Source organism: Eutrigla gurnardus, assembly GCF_963514095.1.
Source record: "Eutrigla gurnardus genome assembly, chromosome: 11".
NCBI lineage: Eukaryota > Metazoa > Chordata > Actinopteri > Perciformes > Triglidae > Eutrigla > Eutrigla gurnardus.
In genome coordinates, this window is record NC_139925.1 from 15,062,052 (window position 1) to 15,082,744 (window position 20,693).

A 20,693-nucleotide genomic window follows, 5' to 3' on the forward strand; every position below is an offset into this window, starting at 1 on the left:
CCAGAAGAAGCAATAAACTAGACATAACAAAACTGATCAAGGTCTCCTCGCTGTCTGTTTGACTAAGCAACAATCAAAAGGAGAGCAGGCATTTATTTTTATAATAAAAAAACACATATTTATGATTTTTTACATTTAATTTTTTGTATTTTATTGCACATACATAACTGAACTTTCCCACAATTGGACATATGCAGTTTAAATTATAATATAAATATCACTTGTAAATAAATAACTAAACATACATACATATATATCATTTATAGTAGATTAACATAGTCCAAGTCCAAGTCACCATTATTAACAATTTCAAAAACATTTCCCAGATATAATACTCATGTTAGTCATAACACTTGGGGACTTTCACCTTGAGCACCATTTTTACAGGAGAATAAATTCCATGTATGACCCCCAGCGTTTTACTACATAGTGTAATCTGCCATGGATCTGTCAGATTGTTTGTCTTCTTGACCTGTTTTGTATTGCTCTGATCATGTCATATATCTGTATATTGATCTTTACTCCTGTTTGATCAGTTGTGTGTATAATTTTAAGACAATACAGTGCATTTACACAAAGTTCAGTGAGACTCACAAGAGATAAATTGAAGCGTCAGAGTCTGAGATATTCTGACTTTTAATCCCTAGCATGAGTCAAACTTCCAAAAACACTGGCTCCAATGATTCCCACAATGCAACTTGATAGTGTCTTTCATCAGGGCTCTCTTGGCTGGTAAACCCCCATGTCTTTTATAATCCATACTCCCGCCAGGGCCCCCCCACTTTGTAAAACAGGCTCTCTGTTAGAAATTTGTAGTCTTCAAACCCAGGCTGAAATAACCCAGATTACATCACTGTGATATCATCAGGGTTTCAGACTTCACCAAGCTCATCCAGGGCCACAGAAAACAGTATTAAATTAAATTAGGGCAGTGCCCCTTCAATGCACGTACAGAGCATCAAATGCATGGTATCGTATAGCAGCAGATATTGTACTTAACTATCAGTATATCAGTTTACTCTACTGTTTATTGAGTGCTGCACTGACTGAGTGGTTATAGCGTCAGCTGTCCTGCAGAGCAGTTATGACCCTGACACTATTGTAGTTTATGAGGTCAGGAGCTTTACAGCGTGTTCTGAAAATAATCTGTCACACCACAGCTGTTTGATCAACACGCTCCACTGAGGGCAGAGGACAGAGAAAATAGATCCTGAGAGAGAGAGAGTGAGAGGGAAAAACAAAAAATGTTCTCACAGTGTCTTCCAGCTCGCCAGCGATGCAGCCGCAGTCCAAGCCAATTAGAAAGCTTACATAAAGATAATGACGCCCTTTATTTTGAAAGGTCGGGCTGCATATATTCAATGTATCGCACTAATGCACACACACACACACACACACACGACGACATGCACACTTTAAAAACGTCTCTGTCCAGTTATTAATGCCCGGCGGCTCCCTCTCCAAATTGAATCTAATCAAGTGAATTGCTGTGAGGGTGCTCGGGAGAAGGAGCAGGTCTGATGGTGACCGCTTACAATAAAATCCCTGACATTTGGAAACAAAGCTCTACCTCTGAGCTGTAATTGTGTGTGACGGCTCCCCATCTTTGATGAATGTGTGTGTCTGCAGTGTGATATGCATGTGCTTGTATGCAGGGATATGTGGGTTTGTACATCTGCAGGCTTTGTGGGCGCTACCTCCGCATATAGGCCAACTCTGTGTGTGTGTGTGTGTGTGTGTGTGCGTGCGTGTGCTGGATGAATGGTTTTAATAATTTCTTTTGAAGTGGTCTTCATATTGGAGTACAGTGGAACTAATTACGCTGATTGTCGCGGACGCAGCTGGTGTAAATATGTTATGAATGGCGTCCTTCCTGCCTTGTTCTCGGTGCACATTTATCAGCTTCCAGTTTGGTCAAATAACACCAAAGAGGGATGAATGCGTGTTTTTCAAATGCCTGTTTTGTCTTTGGAGTGGCAAGGTGAAACGCTTGCTAGTTAGCCAGCCCTGAAATATTAACTTAGCAGGAGAAATTCCCATGAATGTCATGTCCAAGGGCTTTGTAAAAGCAGACAGGACAGTGAATAATTCATGTAGAAATTGTGTTTCAAACGGCCTGACTCTGCTTCATCAACTGATGAACCGTGTAGTCGGCTTTGTAAGCTAGAAAAATATTGGCACTCTGCTTTCAAACAACAGTCTCTGCAAACGAGTCTGCAAAATGTGACATTGAACGAAGCTTTAAAGGAAAATACACATGCATAATTTGTTTATGCATTATGATTTGGCCAATGTCCAGTCCTTTACGTCACTGCATTGTGTTGCGTTACCTCTCTGAGTTTGTGTGTCATTTTATTATGATATTATCACCCTAGTAGAAGATTAGAAACACACCCACGGGAGCTTTGGACTGGAGACACCATATTATATCGTATTGTATTTTGTCAGGTAAAGTCACCACATATACATTAACCATATCAGAGCTCAAACACGTGCATAAACAGTTTATGCTGTTTCAGCTTCTCAAATGTCAATATTAAAATGTCAGGTTTTCTTTAACATTAAACTTCTGGACTGTTAGACTTTGGGAAAATATACTATTCCCTTTATGTTTTAATGGACTGAACAATTAATCAATAAAACAACTGACAGATGAATTGATTTTTGAAAAGAATCATTAATTACTAACCTACTTTATATTACGTGAAATATCTCTTTTTGTGTATATTGTTATGTCGAGTCATAATGTATAATGTCAGTACTTGTATATGTTTAGGTTATATCCTTTCAGTGTTTATCGTGAGGAAGATTCAGGGGGGAAGCACTGGGTCTAATATCATGTTTAAAATGTGGAAAATGACTCTCCAGGTATTTCTCTCCTGCAGTGCTATATTTAACCAGTTCCCTCTCCTGCTGCATCAGACACACGTAGTTAGTGATATATTCTTATATTTACGTTCCTGCACGTGGGTGGTTGAGAAGTTCTGTTATAGTTAATCACTGCAAAGGAACTGTCTAAACTAATAACGCTCTGTGTTATTTGCATACCATCCACATATAGATGACAAAGTGAGGAGAGATTTGTATAGAAGCAAAATAAAGAGACTACATTTTTATAGTCTGCCGGCTCTGTATTTGTATTAGAGGGAAGCGTTATGCAAGGGAAAATGTCATGAACACTAATAATAGTTGTGATGTGAACTAGATGTGATGTGAACACTATTAATCCCTCAGGAAATTGTACAATAAAGACATTTTTTTTTTTTTGTACAATTGATTTGGCTCACACACTGCCTCACAAAGTGAACACAATAACCTTTATGATATCGCGACTGATAAAAACATATTGCAGAGCATTTTGTTTCTTATCAAGCTCTGTCTACCTTCATATGTTTGTACCTGTTCTCTTCATTTCTGACCTCACTATAGTTTTAACACACAATAAACCTGCCAGAAACCATCATGTTGTCATTGTGAGAATGGAAGTAAGGCTCTGGAGCTCTAGCTACTCTTGTTCTTACATGGTTTAATATTAACAGTAGGATTAGTGGATCTTCAGCGTATCTTGCTTTATGGCAGTTTATGGTATCAGCTTAGGTCTGTACTTCCTGTCCAGAAGTCACAGGTGATAATTCACCAGCATGCTGTTAGTGGGATGTTAATTACGCAGGCTAATCAGAAACAACACATCCAGTGTGATGGTAAAGTGGAACGGGAGGTTTCACTATTACCTGAGTCAAGCAGAGAGCTTTTGTTATCCACCGACTGTGCCAGATGATTGTCAGTTAACTAGAGGCCACAGATATTAAAGCAAGATGGAAAGGTTTAATTAAAAACAAACTCGTCAATCCAAATATCAAGTGTGCAGAATTGTTGTTGACGTTCCTCTTGCCATTCCAACAGCATCACGCCTTTAAAACATGCAGCCAAACAACATTGACTAGTTGTACTGTTGAACTGAAAAGGTGTTGAAAAGTATGTCTACCACAAGGAAACGGTGTGATGACAATGATTAAAAGTCACAGTGATACAGCACAATAAAAGCATTACTTCCTGAATTTGAAACTCACACAGAGGTCATTTGGGTTGCTATCAACATGTTGTATAGGAGCTGTTGAAATATCTGGATATAACTGGAAAAATAAATCGCTTTTCAAGCAGTTGTTGGAATTTAATGGCATATGTCAAGGCAATATGTACATAGAAAGTTTTTATTTTATTTTTTATTTTTACCTTCTTGAGATTTATATGCTACTCACCAAATGTGACAGTACAATAAACGTTCTAGTCTAAGATCTCAAACATTACAGGCAACCTTGCAATTTAAGGCCAATAGTGAGGAGTAAAAGGATCATACTCACAGCACTCTGGCAGTAGATGTGCCAGAATATAATAGTAGCCAAGGAATGATCTATGATAGAGAATAAGGTAATAAAATCTGAGGAGAAATGGAAGAGTGAATGTGTCATGTAAAATTAAGTGCTGCCATTCTCTACAAATCTTACAGGAGCACTCGCAAAACAAAATGTTCTCTATTTCCCTGTGAAGATTCCCCCCCTCTTTAATGTTGAATTTAATTATGCATAATCTCTGTGGACCTTCTGACTTTGTGTCTATATTTTGTGTGTTTTTCAGGCCAGGAGGAGGACGGGCGAAAGGTTTTGGTCCTCAGTTACCCACAGTATTGCCGTTTCCGCTCCATTTTGGCCCGGCTCAGGGAGCAGCCGTCCTCTCTGCTCATAGACCACACGGTGCTAGCGCTGGGCGGCATCGCTGCGTTGGGCGGGAGCACGAGGATCCTGTACTGCCGGGACACCTTCGAACATCCCGCCCTGCTGCAGAACGAGAGCATCTGTGACGAGTTTGGTGAGTTTGGCAGCTGCCGACTTGATTGTAGCCATTAGGCACGTTATAGTATTAGCTCATCTGCACGCCAACAGCTATTACTTTGGCAGTTTATGGCGTTTGGAGTGTTGCACATTGAGCCCATGAAAAAAAAAATAATCCAACTACTCGTATCCTGAGCTCTGGACATAAGCGTGCACTTAAAGCTCATTCTCACAGTACGGTTCATCTCAAACTTTCAATTATGTCATTGTGGTTACCATGGCCATTTGTTCGAGTCTGCTTTTAGTGGACAATGGACAGTGTTTGCTCTGGTGGCCTCAGCAATTTGAGAGAAATGTACTTGAATCCATTTAAAAATTCTAATTTGTGTGACGGCTGCCTATCAAAATAAAGGGTAAAAAAAACGGGAGCTGCCGTAGCATTCAGGTTTCAAACCCAAAACCAGTTGCTGTCGTGTGCAAAACATGTAAACAGCAGTATTTATATGAGCTGAGAAAAGCAGCCCTGTTTACAGATTATATCAACTCAATAAGCAGTGATTCAATGTCACACATCAGAGTCTGTTTACATGTCTGGGGAGTACTAGAGCACAAAAACAAAGTTGTACAAAGCCTTCTTTGGCTCCAGAAGTATGAAATTGTATAAATGACTTCAAGTGATGTCACCTGAGTCACTCAGTTGGTTCTGAAGACTGCGAGTTTGAAAATTAAAATAAAAATGCGGGGGTGGTGTAGAGTTAGAAAGAACTGAGCTCACCAGACCTGTGTAGCCTTCTCCTCATCTCTTCTTGGAGCTAGCGTCTCAATGCTACATTAGCCGCTACGCTATGATAAACCTGAAATAGAGCAGCCAACTTGCTTTAAGGGTAATGTAGGCGTAGGCGAATAATATTAGACCAGATCTTTGGTTCTGCTGCACCGATTCTGATCCTTTTTTCTTTAACTGTATTGTTTAAAATGGTAAATTTAGCTGAAGAAGTATAAGGATTATATTTTGTAATTAAAAAAAAGGAACACTTAATTCAAAATCAGCACATTTGGAGATGTTTTTCACTGGACAGCTACGAAACCTCTCATTTGATTTGGCTTTGAATAAAATAAATACAACGCTGACAAAAGAGCGCTAAACAGAAATTGTGGTTCCTATATTTTTTTTACTCGCTATAAGGAAGTGCAGGTTTAATTTTCTTTCACTGTAATTTGGAATTAAAGGCAACTGAACTGAACATGCTTATGACTGACACTCTTTTAGTTAAGTTCATTTGTTTTCAATAGGTTTTTCAGTCAGCCAGTTCATGTGTCCCCAGACAGGTCTTTATGTTCACGAACACAAGTGACCGCCATTCAAACACCCTCACCGGTCACACCTATGAAAAGCATTCTGTGGTTCCAGTGAGGAATTTTGAAGTGCTTGAACATGTCTATTTGCCTTCCACTGTGCTCTCCCTGCCACTCACGATGCCACACATTTTATTAACCCTGCACTGGACTAAAACAAAGAAGCAATGTGATTCATCTCCCTTTATATTTCCTCTTGTGCAGCATCAATTTGACATTCACGGTAACGGCTCCTCTGGTCAAAAGTCATTGTTTTTCTTTTCCTGTAAATTTGCCAGTAGGTAATTGCATTTTTAAGAGAGCAGCAGAGGTGAGACCAGAAGGGAAAACGGTTTTAGGCATTGGAAAAATAAGTTATGAATAGTAACGCTAACATCCTGTGGCTGCTATTGCTCATTCACTTGGCTGAATAATGCCATTCCTCTGTGAGCCACATTTAAGCTAAAGGTTTATTTTCAGAGCCTAAGGGAGTTCTTATTTTTTTTTTGTGACTAAGGCAACCAGATTTCTAATGTTATTCGCATAAAGGTTTACTAGGTTTGAAGCAGGCTTTTATTTCCGCTTGAATAGCTGCCAGGTGATTTGTTTCAAAACAGCAGAGTTTAGTAATTACCGTGACTCTGCCAAGTGAACTAAGGCCACAAGGGTGTCTTACTTATAGGCACAAACACACACATGAGTGTTTGCACATACGTGCTTCGAAACGTACACAACTGTCGAGCGGAGTGCCATTTTCAGGCTGCATATGAGCAGGCGGCTATAAACGTGATATTAAATCCACCTTTATTAGGATAAATACCAGCACTGTGGACGCTCAATAAGTAATGCTGTGCAGCTGTGAAATATTAAAAAGTTAAAATTGATCTGGGGAACAATTTTAGGACTTTATTCCATGCTTCTCTCGATGCTAATTCTGACCTTTTGGATTCAGCCAAATCTGCTGTGGCAGCTCTAATAGCTGTCCGTCTTGTCTAGGCTAATTCATGAAAGTGTGTCAGGCTACCTCAGGGGGTAGAGAGGACGAGAAGGCTCAGCGAGAGGGGGGGGGAATACACTGCTGTTGCAGAATTCAGCAAGCCTGGTGGTACAGAACCGTGTGAAATGTAGCCTTCAGATGAAAGCCTGCTTGTGAAATCCTCCTATTTTTGATCGTCCGGTTATGATTTCCACAAAGCACTGCGGTAGGTGCATGTATGGCAAAATCATTTTTTTATTTTGAGGAATTATTATACAATCAGCAGCATATTTGTACTGGAGCATGTGCGGCGAACTCTTGCTCTGATTTGTGTATTTTTGGAGGTGAGTAATGAAACGCCGGCGTGCTCCCGTCGCTCCTGTGCACATAACGACTTTGATATCTCCGATATTTGCCGGATGATGTAAGGTCATTCCTGCTGTGACGGTGACGGTTGTCTGCGACTTGCGTTTATCCAACTCCATCTGTATTTGTGTGTTGTCGCCCACGTCACCGCCGCGCTTTTGAAGACGCTCGAGTCAAACTGCGGTTTGCGTCAGTTAGCGGATCTCGAAGCCCTGTGATCTATATTCATGTTCATCACCGCCTGTCACCCCTGCAGGTGCTGTCCTCACGGGGAATGACACAGTTTTGTATAGAATTATCAGGCACTCTCCGCCAGCGTGGATTGATTATACCCATGCCGCTTTGTGTCCCCAATAGATTTTCTCGCCAGGAGGAATATAACCACACAGTCCCAGAGAAGGAAATGAGTGTCGTGGTAAGGCCCCACGAACGGCACTCGATGTGTGCTGAATGAAAAACAAGCTCTTATTCAAACCGACGGATAAAGGTTTTGCATGCTGTACTGTAATACAATAAACACTACAGACTCTGCCGAGAGAACAAAACAAAAAACAGAAATAGTTTGAGTGGGCCAGGCCTTTGCAGCGCTGAACGACAGATGACGAGGTTCAAGGTTTTGTTATTAGCTGTCGTGGTTCTGTGGAGTATTACTCACATTCATCTGGCGTGGATACTACAAAGCAATAACATAAACATTCGTACGCTCCGTCCTAGAGGCACCGCACCTGATCTATTTAAACAAGATGTGCATCGCGGAGCATCTTGACAGCTACTCATTTGGGCGTCTGTTAAGGAAAATATTATGACCAACATATTTCCCATGTTCTCTTATTCTGGAGTTATTCTTCCAAACAGCTGACCTTCCACTCCCCCTCCCTTCCTCCACTTCTCCAGAAACTTAACACTCCTTATGTGCACATTGCTTGAATCAACAGTATTTTGAAAGCTAGTGAGGCAATCATGTCTGAGGCAAAGCAGTTGAGAGGAGCTGCCCCCACTCCTCCTCTTGCTATTTCTCATCTGTCCTATATTCCCCAAGTCTCCTCCTTGGAACAGAAACTAAATATGTCATGCTCAGCCCAGTGTGTTTTGTTTGAAACATCTCTCACTCAGTGCTGGCTTGATATTTATTAAAAAAGAAACATTTTCAGCGCAATCTTTTTTTTCTTTTTCTTTCTTTTTTTTAATCTGCCAGGGGAGGAGGAGTAAAAAAAACAATTCATTGCTTCAGCATATTAACATTGTCCAGATGCAGTGATCATAAACAGAATAACAGTCTATTTTTGTAATGTGGTGTGTGTGTGTGTGTGTGTGTGTGTGTGTGTGTGTGTGTGTGTGCTAGTTTGGTACATCTGTGGCTGCTTTGTGTCTATTTATGAGGGTGTTTCTGCATGTCTGTTGAAGTCGGTTGCATCTGTGAGAAGAAAAAGAAGAAGAAAAAAAAAGATTTCCTGTTCATTCACATGTCCTTTCACTGAAACCGAGACTGAAATACAACGCAGTCGAGTAGAAGAGGTGAGGAGAATGAAGAGCAGCTAACATGCTGGAACTGTTTAAAACGTTGAGATGATATCTTTAAAAACATGCAGTCCTGCTATAGCTTGATTGGGTTGGGTCAGCAGAGGAACATACAGTATGATGTCATTGTTTCCACAACTTGAACCACTTGCCCGCTGGCTTTTTTTTTAAACATGAAATCAGATTAGATGTAATATGCATACGCCAGTGTTGTCCCGTGACAGCCCCGTCTGTTAATGTAATAGGCAAACTGCTTGCTAAGCTCATGTTTTCCCATCTCCTCTGCAGATTTGTGTTAACCACCAGCCCATGAATTTTTCATCGTCCATATGTCGATGGTATACAGAGGCCATGGAGGGGAGATTTAGAGGAGAAAAGAGCAAATGTTGTAGCTGCGTAATCACATTTCACAATCGGGGCCGACTCTCTCCACAACAATAAACAGAACATCTGGTGAAAGGCCACTTGTTTAGTACAATGTGGTGTCTTTACACATCTGCAAAACGACGGTTTCACACACAAAATGAAAGATGAATGACACTCATACAGTGTAACCTTGCCGTGCTTATGTGATTGCCTGAACACACAGTGAAGCAGGATGCGTCTCATCCTTGGCTGTAATAAACACAGCATGCACTGGCAGGATTGATGAGGCGCATTCTTCTCCCGGCATCAGCAGCATGAGCACGACTCTTGGACTGAATGAGGAACAATCTTCCTGATTATCCCGATTATGTCATCAGCGACACACCAGTTCGGCACATATTGTTTTGAACGGCTGCTTATCTATTTTTAGCAAAACAACGCGGCGAGATAAATAAGCATCTGGCAATAGGCGAGGAGCTTTTCCAGAAGCCTGGACCTGTTATTCGTAGCGCAAAGGAAGCAGTGCTGGTCGAGGATAATTGAGGAGGAAAGAGCATCCAGGTATAGACTCCTAGTTCAGTTACAGCATCATGTCAGCCCATATTTGCCTCGTTTTAATGGTTTCGGTTTTATTTCCTCACTAAGATCTCCCCAAACAGCCTCCTCGTGAGTTTGCAGCTGTCAAAATCCGGATGAGAGGAGTTGAGGTGTTGATACACTCAACAAAGTTGCCTTCAACTATGTATTACCACACGCTCACAGCACTAAGCTCAAGAGCAGCAGAAGGTAATGTGCGGTGTAACTTTGCCTGGGTCTTGCCTCTCAGGCTACATACTCTCTACCCTCTGATGTGCCTGTAGCCTGAGAGGAACACTGCAGTCACTATGTCAGGCTGAAAGAATGTTGCAACCTCCTCAGCATATTTTAACCACAAAAAAAACAAAACAATTGGTATATTTTCATTATTTTGTTGCTATTTAAAAAAAGATGCTGGAGTGGAACAACAATCAAATATTAATAAGGCAGTAAAAGACAGTGAATCCCCACACAATATCATGGGCTTTTTAAGTAGGGATAATGTATTAATAATGTCATTTAAACAGAGTTTTACATTCTATAAGACGGAAAATCAGGGTATTAACAATGTCATTAAAATGTGTTATTTACTATATTCATACAATCATGTGCAGGAAATAGCATTTACACATTAAATATGTCCTCTTTCTCAGGAAAAGGTGTCAAACTGTTTTTGATTGTCACTCATCATCATATGCTGTTGCAGCTGTTGGTGTTTTGAAATCTCCCTCCGTTGCTGCATTTGCAGAAACAGGAAGCATTTCAAATTGAAGTAATGAACAAATTCACATCATCATCTTTGATGTTTCTTCTAGGTACACTTTTCTTTCAACACGTTTTAGGGTTTTAACATGATCGGGACGTGAACATAGCACCCTGAAAAGCCACCTAGTTGAACTACTCTGACGGTGGCATTGGTGATGACAAGCAATTTGATGGGTCATTATCAGGCTTGGAGATAAAATGCAGTTGTGTAATTTCAAACTGCAGAACATGATATTAATTACTTTACACTTCAGCTGACCAGGCTGGCTTGACCTCATTCATTATGGCTTTAATGATTCTTCCATTAATACCCTTGTCGAATGAGGAAGAGCCTCTGTTGGTAAGCGCTGGTTTAAATCAAGCAAGATTCGCACGATAAGAAGACGTGGCCAGTTTGTTCCTGGAAACTAAACCACACATCGAGAGTCATATTCTCACAAAATACCAGATGTGAGTTGTGACACAACTCCTGAATGTCCCTGATAAAAAAAAAAATTAGAGAACAGCATGTTGTAACCTGGAGTGAGCACGTCTGACTCACCAGTGTAACTGTAGATGCTGTTTACAAAGTCTGTGTGTGCTGCTGGTGAGGCTGGTGTAGAAACAGCTCGTGGGTTGCTGGGTTGAGCGCCGAGCCCTCTTTCTACATGTCTGCAGGTAGAAGCTTGTCGCCAGTTGTTGTTTTTCTGAAAGGAGCTTGTGTAATTTCAGTGACGTCAAAAATCATTGTTGCCTCGCTGTTACATGACGGGCAGCAAAGTGAGGATTAGGCTAGAAGTGATGATTGTGGTTGATCTTTCCAGTTTTTTTCCCCCGAATATGACGCAGACATTTTTTCATGGGGGGGGAAAAAAACGCCTACGTTGGCAGCTGCTTTAGACATTTATTCAATAAAATGTAACTTTCTAGAATATTTAGATATGTTTATGTAGGCTTATTGGAGTGAACTCCTATAAATACAATACATGCGTATATATATATACAAGGGAAAAAATGAACAGAAAGTATGCTTTGGCCTGTTTTGTTATGGGAATGATGATTATTTATAATCACCACGGCTTAATGCTGTGTAGCTTTTCAAAATTGATAAAGTCCCTATGATTGGGCTCATTGGCCGACTCAATCCCATCAAGTGTAACTAGAGCGTGATCTATTAGAATACATATGTTTTATTGATGTATGGGCTTCGTGTTTATCCTGGCATTCATTTATTTATAGGTCGATGCTGTGATTTTTTTTCTTTCCTCCAGTAATGAATAGGATAAGCCTTGAAGCTTATCCACTGCTCCCTTTCATCTAACCCTCCCTCTGTCTCCCCCATTCGCTCCCTCCCTCTCTCTCTCTCCTTTTCTCCCTCCCTCTCTCTTTCTCTCTCTCTCCCCAAAAGCCAAATTGAAATACTGTATTCTTAAAGCCCCGGTCCTACTGAGTTGTTGCTGCAGTCTGTCAGTATCAATGATGTGGAAGTGTTTGAAGGTTATGGCGTTTTAAGCAAATCCTCCACGTTATGTAACTTTGACCGTGTTTTACATTTGGCCCTGTTGGAACAACAGGGTGTGTATTTGGGAAGGCCCGTCTGCGTGCTCTTAACATTTCTTCACAAAATGAGATTTATTTTTCAATGTTCTTTCTCGGCTGTTAAGAGCTACACGCCGACGCTCGGGGCACAAGCAAAAGCTGAAGTGACACGTTCATTTGTCAGACATTTACAGCCTGTATAGTGTTGTGGTGAATTGGTTTATTTTTGTCTCGACAGCGGAGCTAAATTATTACAGATTAAACACACAGGGAGATATTGTGCCTTTTTGGAATTCGGCCAACACCAAAGAGTTTCTTTGTGTGTGTGTGTTGGTGTGTCTTGAGCTAAATACTGGGTGATACTATAAAGTTCTCCGGGGTCAGAGGTCATTGCATTCCTCAGTGTGTGTGTCAGTCAGTGGATCCCGGTTAAGCTTAAACCCAGCCATGTCTCGATGTGATGTGTGTTAATAAGTGCTTAACAGGCAACGCTACCATCATGAGGCGATCACATGAGGCGGAGACGATGAGAAAAAAAAGAAAGAAAAAAGAAAAGAGAGAAATGATTCTCTCCCTATAATTACAGCTCATTTCGACTATAAATTAAATTTGTTAAAAGTATTCTTGTAAAGCATGTGACACCGTGACGGCATACCATAATTTCTCTATTTGCTCCGCGCGTGGAACGCTCCGGTCGACAGCCTTTATGAGTTTTTGCGCGGCGGTAAAGTACACACATTCACACCCCTGTCGAAAACACGCATCCCGATGAATCCGATGAGAATGATTTCATAATCCGTCGCAATAATAAACTTCTTTGAACAGTTTAATTGGCTCTTCCTGGAATGGCACGGCTCCGCTTCATTTGATCTGATGAAAGAGTAATGTTGCCTCTCCCCGGGGGGAGCATGCACAACGGCGCACAAATAATGAATTAAGAACACTACACTTTTTTTTTTTCCTCTCCTCCAAATGACTGCCATAATAAAGCAGCAAAATGCATACACAATTTATGCCACCACCCCCCCACACTAAATTGCTTTCATGTTTACTTGCTTGTGTATTTAATTTCCAGAGCTTGTTTTAAATGAAAAATAATCCTGATTCCTGGAAGGGTAATGGATTGAGGTCACACAGAAATTGATTGTCATCTGAAAGCGGCATTGTCGTCAGACACAGTTGGAAACGTTCCAGAAACATTCCTCGTGCGTGATTCCGTGAAAAGTCACACTCGGTGTACGCTCTTCTGGAAATACAAGCACTTTGACTAGCCTGTAAGGCGAGGAGCGAAATGTGATTCGAAGGCATCTGGTGTATGTAAAAGTGAAACTGAAGTAGTCTATGCAGAGGAGGAAAAAGGAAGACGTAAAATTGAAACTGACAAAGTCACGATGGTTTAGGAGAATGTCCTCTCTGCTCGGCTGAGGGATATTAACAGTGACGGCCTGAATGGGGAGTCTGTGTACAGCAACAGTTATGGTCACAGAAATGAGCTCATTACTGCCAAATGCATTATGTATGTGCACATACACACATTTATCTTAATATTATTACGGTGAGGATATTACCATTTACATAGCCATTTGCTAACTGTAACCTCTATAACACGTCTGATCCTGAAGGCAAAGAAATCAGTGTTAAACCAGAAAAGCATAACCTCAACCAAATTATCCTCCACTCTATCCCTGAAAAATCTCTCTCGTTGGGCTCGGCAGGAACTCTTTAACACACGCAGGCATTTTAACGGCGCTCATAGACGGAGAGAGGAACCAAAAGGGACGATTCACACGTGCGTGATAAAAATATGGGAGAGTATTTTTAATTTCCTGGTAAACAACACACATTTGCTGAGACGTGGGCTTGTCTCCATGACAACGCTAGTCAGAGCGTGCCCGGCCTAGCGTTTTGACAGGTTTCTCTTGATGATGATTGATAATTACTACCTGACTCGTTGTCCCAGTCTCCACAAACATATGGCAGGAGCTGCCCTCCGCCATATATCTGCCAAAATGTACTCTCTTCTGATAATAGCTTTTTAATGTTGCATTTTGTTGTGCATGCATAGTAATCACCCCCCCACACACACACACACACACACACACACACAACCCCACCCCTTTGTAATTACATTTATTGCTGCTCACACAGTTATTACAGAAAGGAGAGAGTAATAGATAGGAGAAGCAGCAGAGTTCCCACTCAAAGTAAAAAAAAAAAAGGGAGGAAGTGGAGGGAGGGGGGGGGGGGGATTGAATTGATTTCACTTTGAATTGATGTGTTCCTCCCAGCGCTGCGGGATTTAAATTTGACGAATTGTCAGGATTAACACAAAGAAGCAGCATTAAAAAAAAAAAAAAAATCTTTATAGTGTAGTCACATATTAGAATATAAACACCAGATAATAGCTCCTCTGTCGTGGGCTGTAGTTTGAAATGGTAAGCGAGACTCTTTATTCCATATCCATGCGCGCAGTCTTTTATTATGCGGTGTGTTCGCATGCATAAAGCTCATATTTAGATGCAATTGGAAGCAATCTTGTTATATTCACAAAGGCCATAGAGGAGGACATCAGTCCATAAACATGATTTATCTACTGCGCACTATCTACCAAGGCATTAGCATAGTTTCTCTGTTGTGGCTCTCTTAATACCTGGCTGTATGCTTGAACCTCAGACTAAAACTTAAAACCTGACCAGCATTTTAAACATCAACCAAGATCAGATTAAAGATTGAAGTGAGTTAGTATTCCATTTACAGTGCAGCATTACACCGTTAACATGAGTTCATATGACAAAGAGAAGACTCCTGTTTTCCATATCATTAAAACATACAGAACAGGTTTGAGGTGCTTCTCAGAACGAGCACATTTGCATCCAACTTAATTTTTTTATTTCTTTACCACTCAAACGCTTAATTGGCCTCAATGACCTCCACTTCCTGGAACAGTAGCAGCATCAACAACACTCACTCATTACGTCTTGGCTTCCGTGAGCTGAATCTAATGAACTTATTAGCCTTAAAGAACCTGATTGTTACATTTCTGCAATTTCCAGACGGGGAGGACAACTAGTTCACCTGCATCCCATTGCTTCATATTAACGTGTGGCATACCTGCAGCTCCAAACGCGCCGCGCTCCGTGGAAACCGAAGTCATTTCTAATACTGTGTGATTGAGGTCTGCCACAGGCTACGGCAACCGACAGTGAAGGAGATAATGATGCGTGCACACACAGCTGTCAGTCAGCCCGCTAAGGGGAATTGTCTTGAGGAAAATAAAAACAGACTGTAGCTGATATAATGCAGTATTTGTATAGGAAATGATGGGTTTGGGAAATCGAGGGGAAGGGGATGTCAGAGCTGTTGCTACGACGGAGTGGAGATCTGGCGAGAATCTCCCCGAACCAGAAACTCTCACGTGGATTCCTGTCTCTTATTGTCAATATTTTTACACATTCATTCTGAACACATGGGTGCCCATTAGAGTGAGTTTGATTAAAGGAGACGTTATCTTTTCCCCCCGCTTGCCACTAGTGGTATCAAACCGTGCAAAGGGTCAGGTCTTATTTGTCCTGAAGTTTCTGACTCCATCCAAAAACAATGGAGGTCAATTCCATTTAGTTGTGTTGCTCACAGCCTAAATCATCAGCAACATCTTTTTCCAGAAGCATTGTCATTGTCTACCCTGATTAATTAATTTCTTTGGTAGAACATTATATTGCATATGTTCATTTAAAGCTGTGCTTATTTATATGTTCATATTACAAATGTGATCACTTGTGACAAACTCCCAGATGATAATCACCAGACGACAGTTCTCCTCAGCATTTTGAGGGTCTTTCAGCTCATTGTTTTTATTTTACTACACACTGCTTTGTTTCACTCACTATCCTCAATAACCCACAGCCATTTTCCTCATCTCGGTGGCCTGTTCAGCATCAAACAGCAAACGGATTAATTCAGCTGGAAGACGGTGAACACGTTGGAGCATTTAGCAGCTGCAGATTTAGATATTTCCCCTCAGGAGTTGGTGGAGACCAAACCGGAGCGAGAAGGAGAGTGAATATTTCAACAAATATGACTCCATATGAATGCCAGTGTTGCTCCATGTCTGCGGTATGTGAAAATAGGCAACTGTTGTTTACTAACAACTTCCTCAATAACTATTTTATAAGGTGATAATAATGTCAGGGTTCTGTTTTCAGCGTGTTCCTCTCAACAACAAAAAAAAAGCAATTAGTGCAATTCTGAATGCAATTTTCTTTAATGTTGCGAGCCTCACAAGGAAAATGACATTCATTCCCATGATATACTTGACAGAGAAATAAATAAGCAAATAAAAACAAAACACACACTTCTAAAATCAAGGTTGAGGCGGAGTCAATCAAGGTGCTGCGTTCAAAGACCTGTTTACAAGAAACAGTTGAGGAGGTGCAGATGAGTCGGCTGCACCTCGGGGGGACTGCTGGTTTAGCAACAGGCCGGACTAATCCCTGCCTTTGAATCAGGAACATGCTCTAGTAACCTTGCATCACAGTGGTTTTTGTGTGTCAGTAGTCAGGACGGGAGTTCCTGACACAGGTGCTCTTTCCAAACACTCAACTGTTCTGACTCTGAACACCAGCGGAAAAAATGTAAATTGTCGCTCTCTCAGCTTTGGTGGTGATTACCACTTTTCCCTGCCGCCTGTCTCTTGTTATATCGGAAAGGTGAGGCTGTGTTTGTGTAATAACAATAACTAGCAACCATTGTCGTGCCTTAGAAGGAGCCAAATGCATTCCTCATTAAATTCAGAATCGCTCTGAGCCACAGACGTACAAAAATATCTCATATGTTGCATTCACGGGCAAACGCAAGCAAGAAAATAACAACAGCGTTATTGGTGTTAAAATCCCCCTGAGTAACACTGTACTCTTACATTCTGCCGTGAAATGTTGTGCCGCTCATTAGTGACGAGCTCCCGCTGTATAATTATGAGAAATTAATTAACACTTGTATCATCTATCAACCTACGAAGGTTTTGATGATTAATAAAAAAAAAAAACAGTGCACTGTGTACAGTGTCCACCCACACCCTCTGTCTCACTCTGTGGGCGCATTGTGTAATTTCTGATGATTGCGGTGATAGAGATGCTTGGAAGTATTACTGTTCATTAAAAACATTTTGTGCCGTCTCGAATGACTGTGTGCAGAAACGTGCCTCGAGTGCAGGAACAGAGGGATAACTCCGCTGTCAGATGTGACAAAGTGAGAATTATGAGCACGTCAGAAATGTCTGATATTAGTATGTGAAATGTGATGGTGGCGACATTCAGTAACGAAATGATGGAGAGGAGGGAGCACTTGATGTGTGGTTGTTCAGGCAGGAAAACGGCTTTTTTAAGGTATTTTATATCCTGCCTTTATTTACATTTATGTTTACTAGCACATAGTCTTCTGCAGATGTAGTTGACACATTGATGCATTTGTTGGTACCTCAGATGGGGTAAGAGACATGAAAAGGCTGCTTCACGGCTTTAATAAAGGTCAAAATCTCCTCTGGGAACCCTTAACCTGCGGTATAGAGAAGAAGAATGTGACATGTGACCTAAATGTCTTATTAATGCAAACATTTGAAAACCTCTTCACACTCACCATTTCCGTTGCAGAGATTCCTGAAAGTCCCCGAATCCAACCGAATTAAACAGAAATGAATCACGTGGTTTAGATATTTTTGCTATCTGAGTCATGCTAATCTCTGCGGAGGAGGTGGTGAATGAAATTCAGTTATGACCCATTGTCAGAATGACTGCAGTTGCAGTATTATAAAATAAATATATATATAATAATAATAATTTACCTTTAATATTGGTCTGTGTGGGGAATTTTAGCTGAACAGTAAGAGGACACAAAAATATAATTTTGTATACCCAGTGGAAATTACTATTAATATTATTTTATTATAACTATAGTTTGAAAGGCAAATTACCAGAAAGTAAATGTAATTATATACAGAGTAGGATATGCGCTGTCTATTGCATGCATGTGCTCAGATATTAAGAATTCAGTTTAGTTTTCTTGATATTTTGTGCAAGAAAACCTTTTTGATCAGAGTAACTTGTAACATGTTTATTTAGAAATGAGCTTGAGAAAGAAACTATAGCACAGACGTGTTTCTCAATCAAACACAGAAATGTAAAGTCGCCTCCTGTGGTCAGAAACACGCCGTCCTTGAGCAGAAACACTTGGAATCTCTCCAACCTGCGGGGTCTTTGATGTGACGATGCACGGTCGCCCGTCACTGTTGGCTGAGGAATCAGTCATTGCTTCCTTTTTTTTTTTTTTAAATATTATCTCTGGTACTGTTAACTCGCAGCTTTGGAGCCTCCCTTGTCACATCCCTGTGCCTCCAGCGGAGTTAAAATGTTCCACCAAAGTGCAATATCACTTCAGTGATCGCACATTTAATGCTCCGCTGCTCCACAGATTAAAGTCTGTGTCTCAAGAGCTGTATCAGAGGCTGTATTGTATCATGATTTGTCAGGGTTTATCCTTTTTCTTTTTTTATGTATTTACTTATTTATCTTTTTGCGTTCTGACAGGCGCTCTTATCGTTTCTTATGAATCATATTTAGAATGCCGTGAATCATATTTTATTCAAGTCTAATTTGAATTGCAAAACTCTGCGTCTGTTTTTTTAACTAGAACGTTTTCTTTTTCCAGCTGCATTATGGACTCATGATCGGGATCGTTTTTTTTTAACATACGTGAAAATGCTCAGTGCTTACAGGGTTTGAATACTGTCTGTCATGGTGACTTATGTTTTACGACTGGCTGTAAATTTCCAGGGCACCACTGTAACCATGTATGCCAGAACTGGGTGACCTTCTTTGTCTGCGTGTGGGCGGATTCACAGGTAGAGTTTCATTTTCAATTCCCTCTCTGACTTGCGGATACGTATCCGTCTTGAAGCTGTGGTCATTGTGGTCTGTGCCCGTCGGATGTTTCACAGACGACTTTACGCTGTGTTTGGTTAAAAATCCTTAAAGTCTTCACCGTGTAACTCATGAAGGAGTGACTTCACATTGACTGACCGGATCTCTCTGGGAGAATTCATATCGATTATAACGGAGCCAGGATGTAATTCTACTTGTCAATGTCTCTGTGCTGCTTAGCTCATGTGAACGGTTGAATGGAAAGATCTGGTATGTTTCAGCATTTAGTAACAGGATGGTTTATGTCATTTTATTTTGTATTTAAATGCCACATGTTTGACCTTGCCACACTTATCTCATGAAGGAGTTGTAATCCCAGGGAGACATTGATTTTTCTTTTACAGAAGGTGAATTAGAATTAAAATGGCAGTGTTTTGTATTATGTTCTGTCCTGGGGGACATACTGTACTGTACAGACAAGGCCATGTATTGCAACATGAATATTATTTTGGCAGCGAGCTACGCTCATAATTGCTGAGGAGGTGTCAGGCCTTTAGTGAATTTGTATCCAAGTGAGATGGCAAAATATGTCAAAACATGTTTTTCACGTACCACTACTTGTTCTAGTCATGCCTCGCTCACCCTCCTCCTCCTCCTCCTCCTTCACCTCTTTGAACTTGGACCTGACTGTGTGAGAGGAAGTTGAAGTTGCAAAATTAAGCGTTTGAGTGAAGGCGAGTGGGAGTGTTGACTGATGAAAGTGCCGATTGGCAGATTCTTCTTCTTCTTCGGTTAGTCAGCCAGTCACAGTTCTCTTAGATGTAATGACTTCATATTTAATTTGCACATAATTGCCTCAGTGTTATTTATTGAGCTCAGTAGGTTTCTTAACTCAATTAACTAAAAACAAACAGTTGTGTTTTTTGAAAGGGATTTATTCCAGTTTCTATTTATGTCATAAAGTGAATGATCAACATTCATCACAGCCTCTTTAACATAATATGATTAATGAGAAAAAAGTAGATATCTAAATAACCCTTCACTTCATGTCTACAGTTTAACTACAAGTCTACAGTCACAGTCCACTATGGAGCTGCAAGTAGGTATAGTTTTGAGCTAAATGCTAACATCGGCATGCTAACATGCTCATAATGACAAGGCTAACAAAGTGATGTTAACTTGGTACGATGTTAACCACGTTAAAAAGCACTAGAAACAAATGACAGGACTAAGCATACCTGCAAAACGATAAGAAAATAAATTTAAATATTAGGCAAATTAACATGAATAATCAGGAATGACCTAATTACAATTCATCCTGAGAGGGACATGAACCAAATTTCACTAATTTCATGCAAAAATATAAATGACCTCATGGTGGCGCTAGAGAGAAAAGTCGGGGTCACCGAAGTTATTACGATACATTGTCTATAGGAATATAAATGGAAAACATGTTGTGCCAGCCTATACAATAGTAGCTGAGGTATTTCGGTTCAGACCGAAGCGGTGGACTGACCAAGCGACCAAAATTGC

General features: G+C 40.7%; 1 protein-coding gene across 1 annotated transcript in view; it reads left to right on the top strand.

The window, feature by feature from the left end:
• The window catches only part of arid5b (AT-rich interaction domain 5B), a 71,809-nt gene that overhangs the window by 26,935 nt on the left and 24,181 nt on the right, over window positions 1-20,693 (top strand). The window contains exon 4 of the mRNA XM_084021986.1: window positions 4,636-4,866. Coding sequence (XP_083878112.1) covers window positions 4,636-4,866 — 231 coding nt within the window. The remainder of the gene's footprint in view (window positions 1-4,635; window positions 4,867-20,693) is intronic.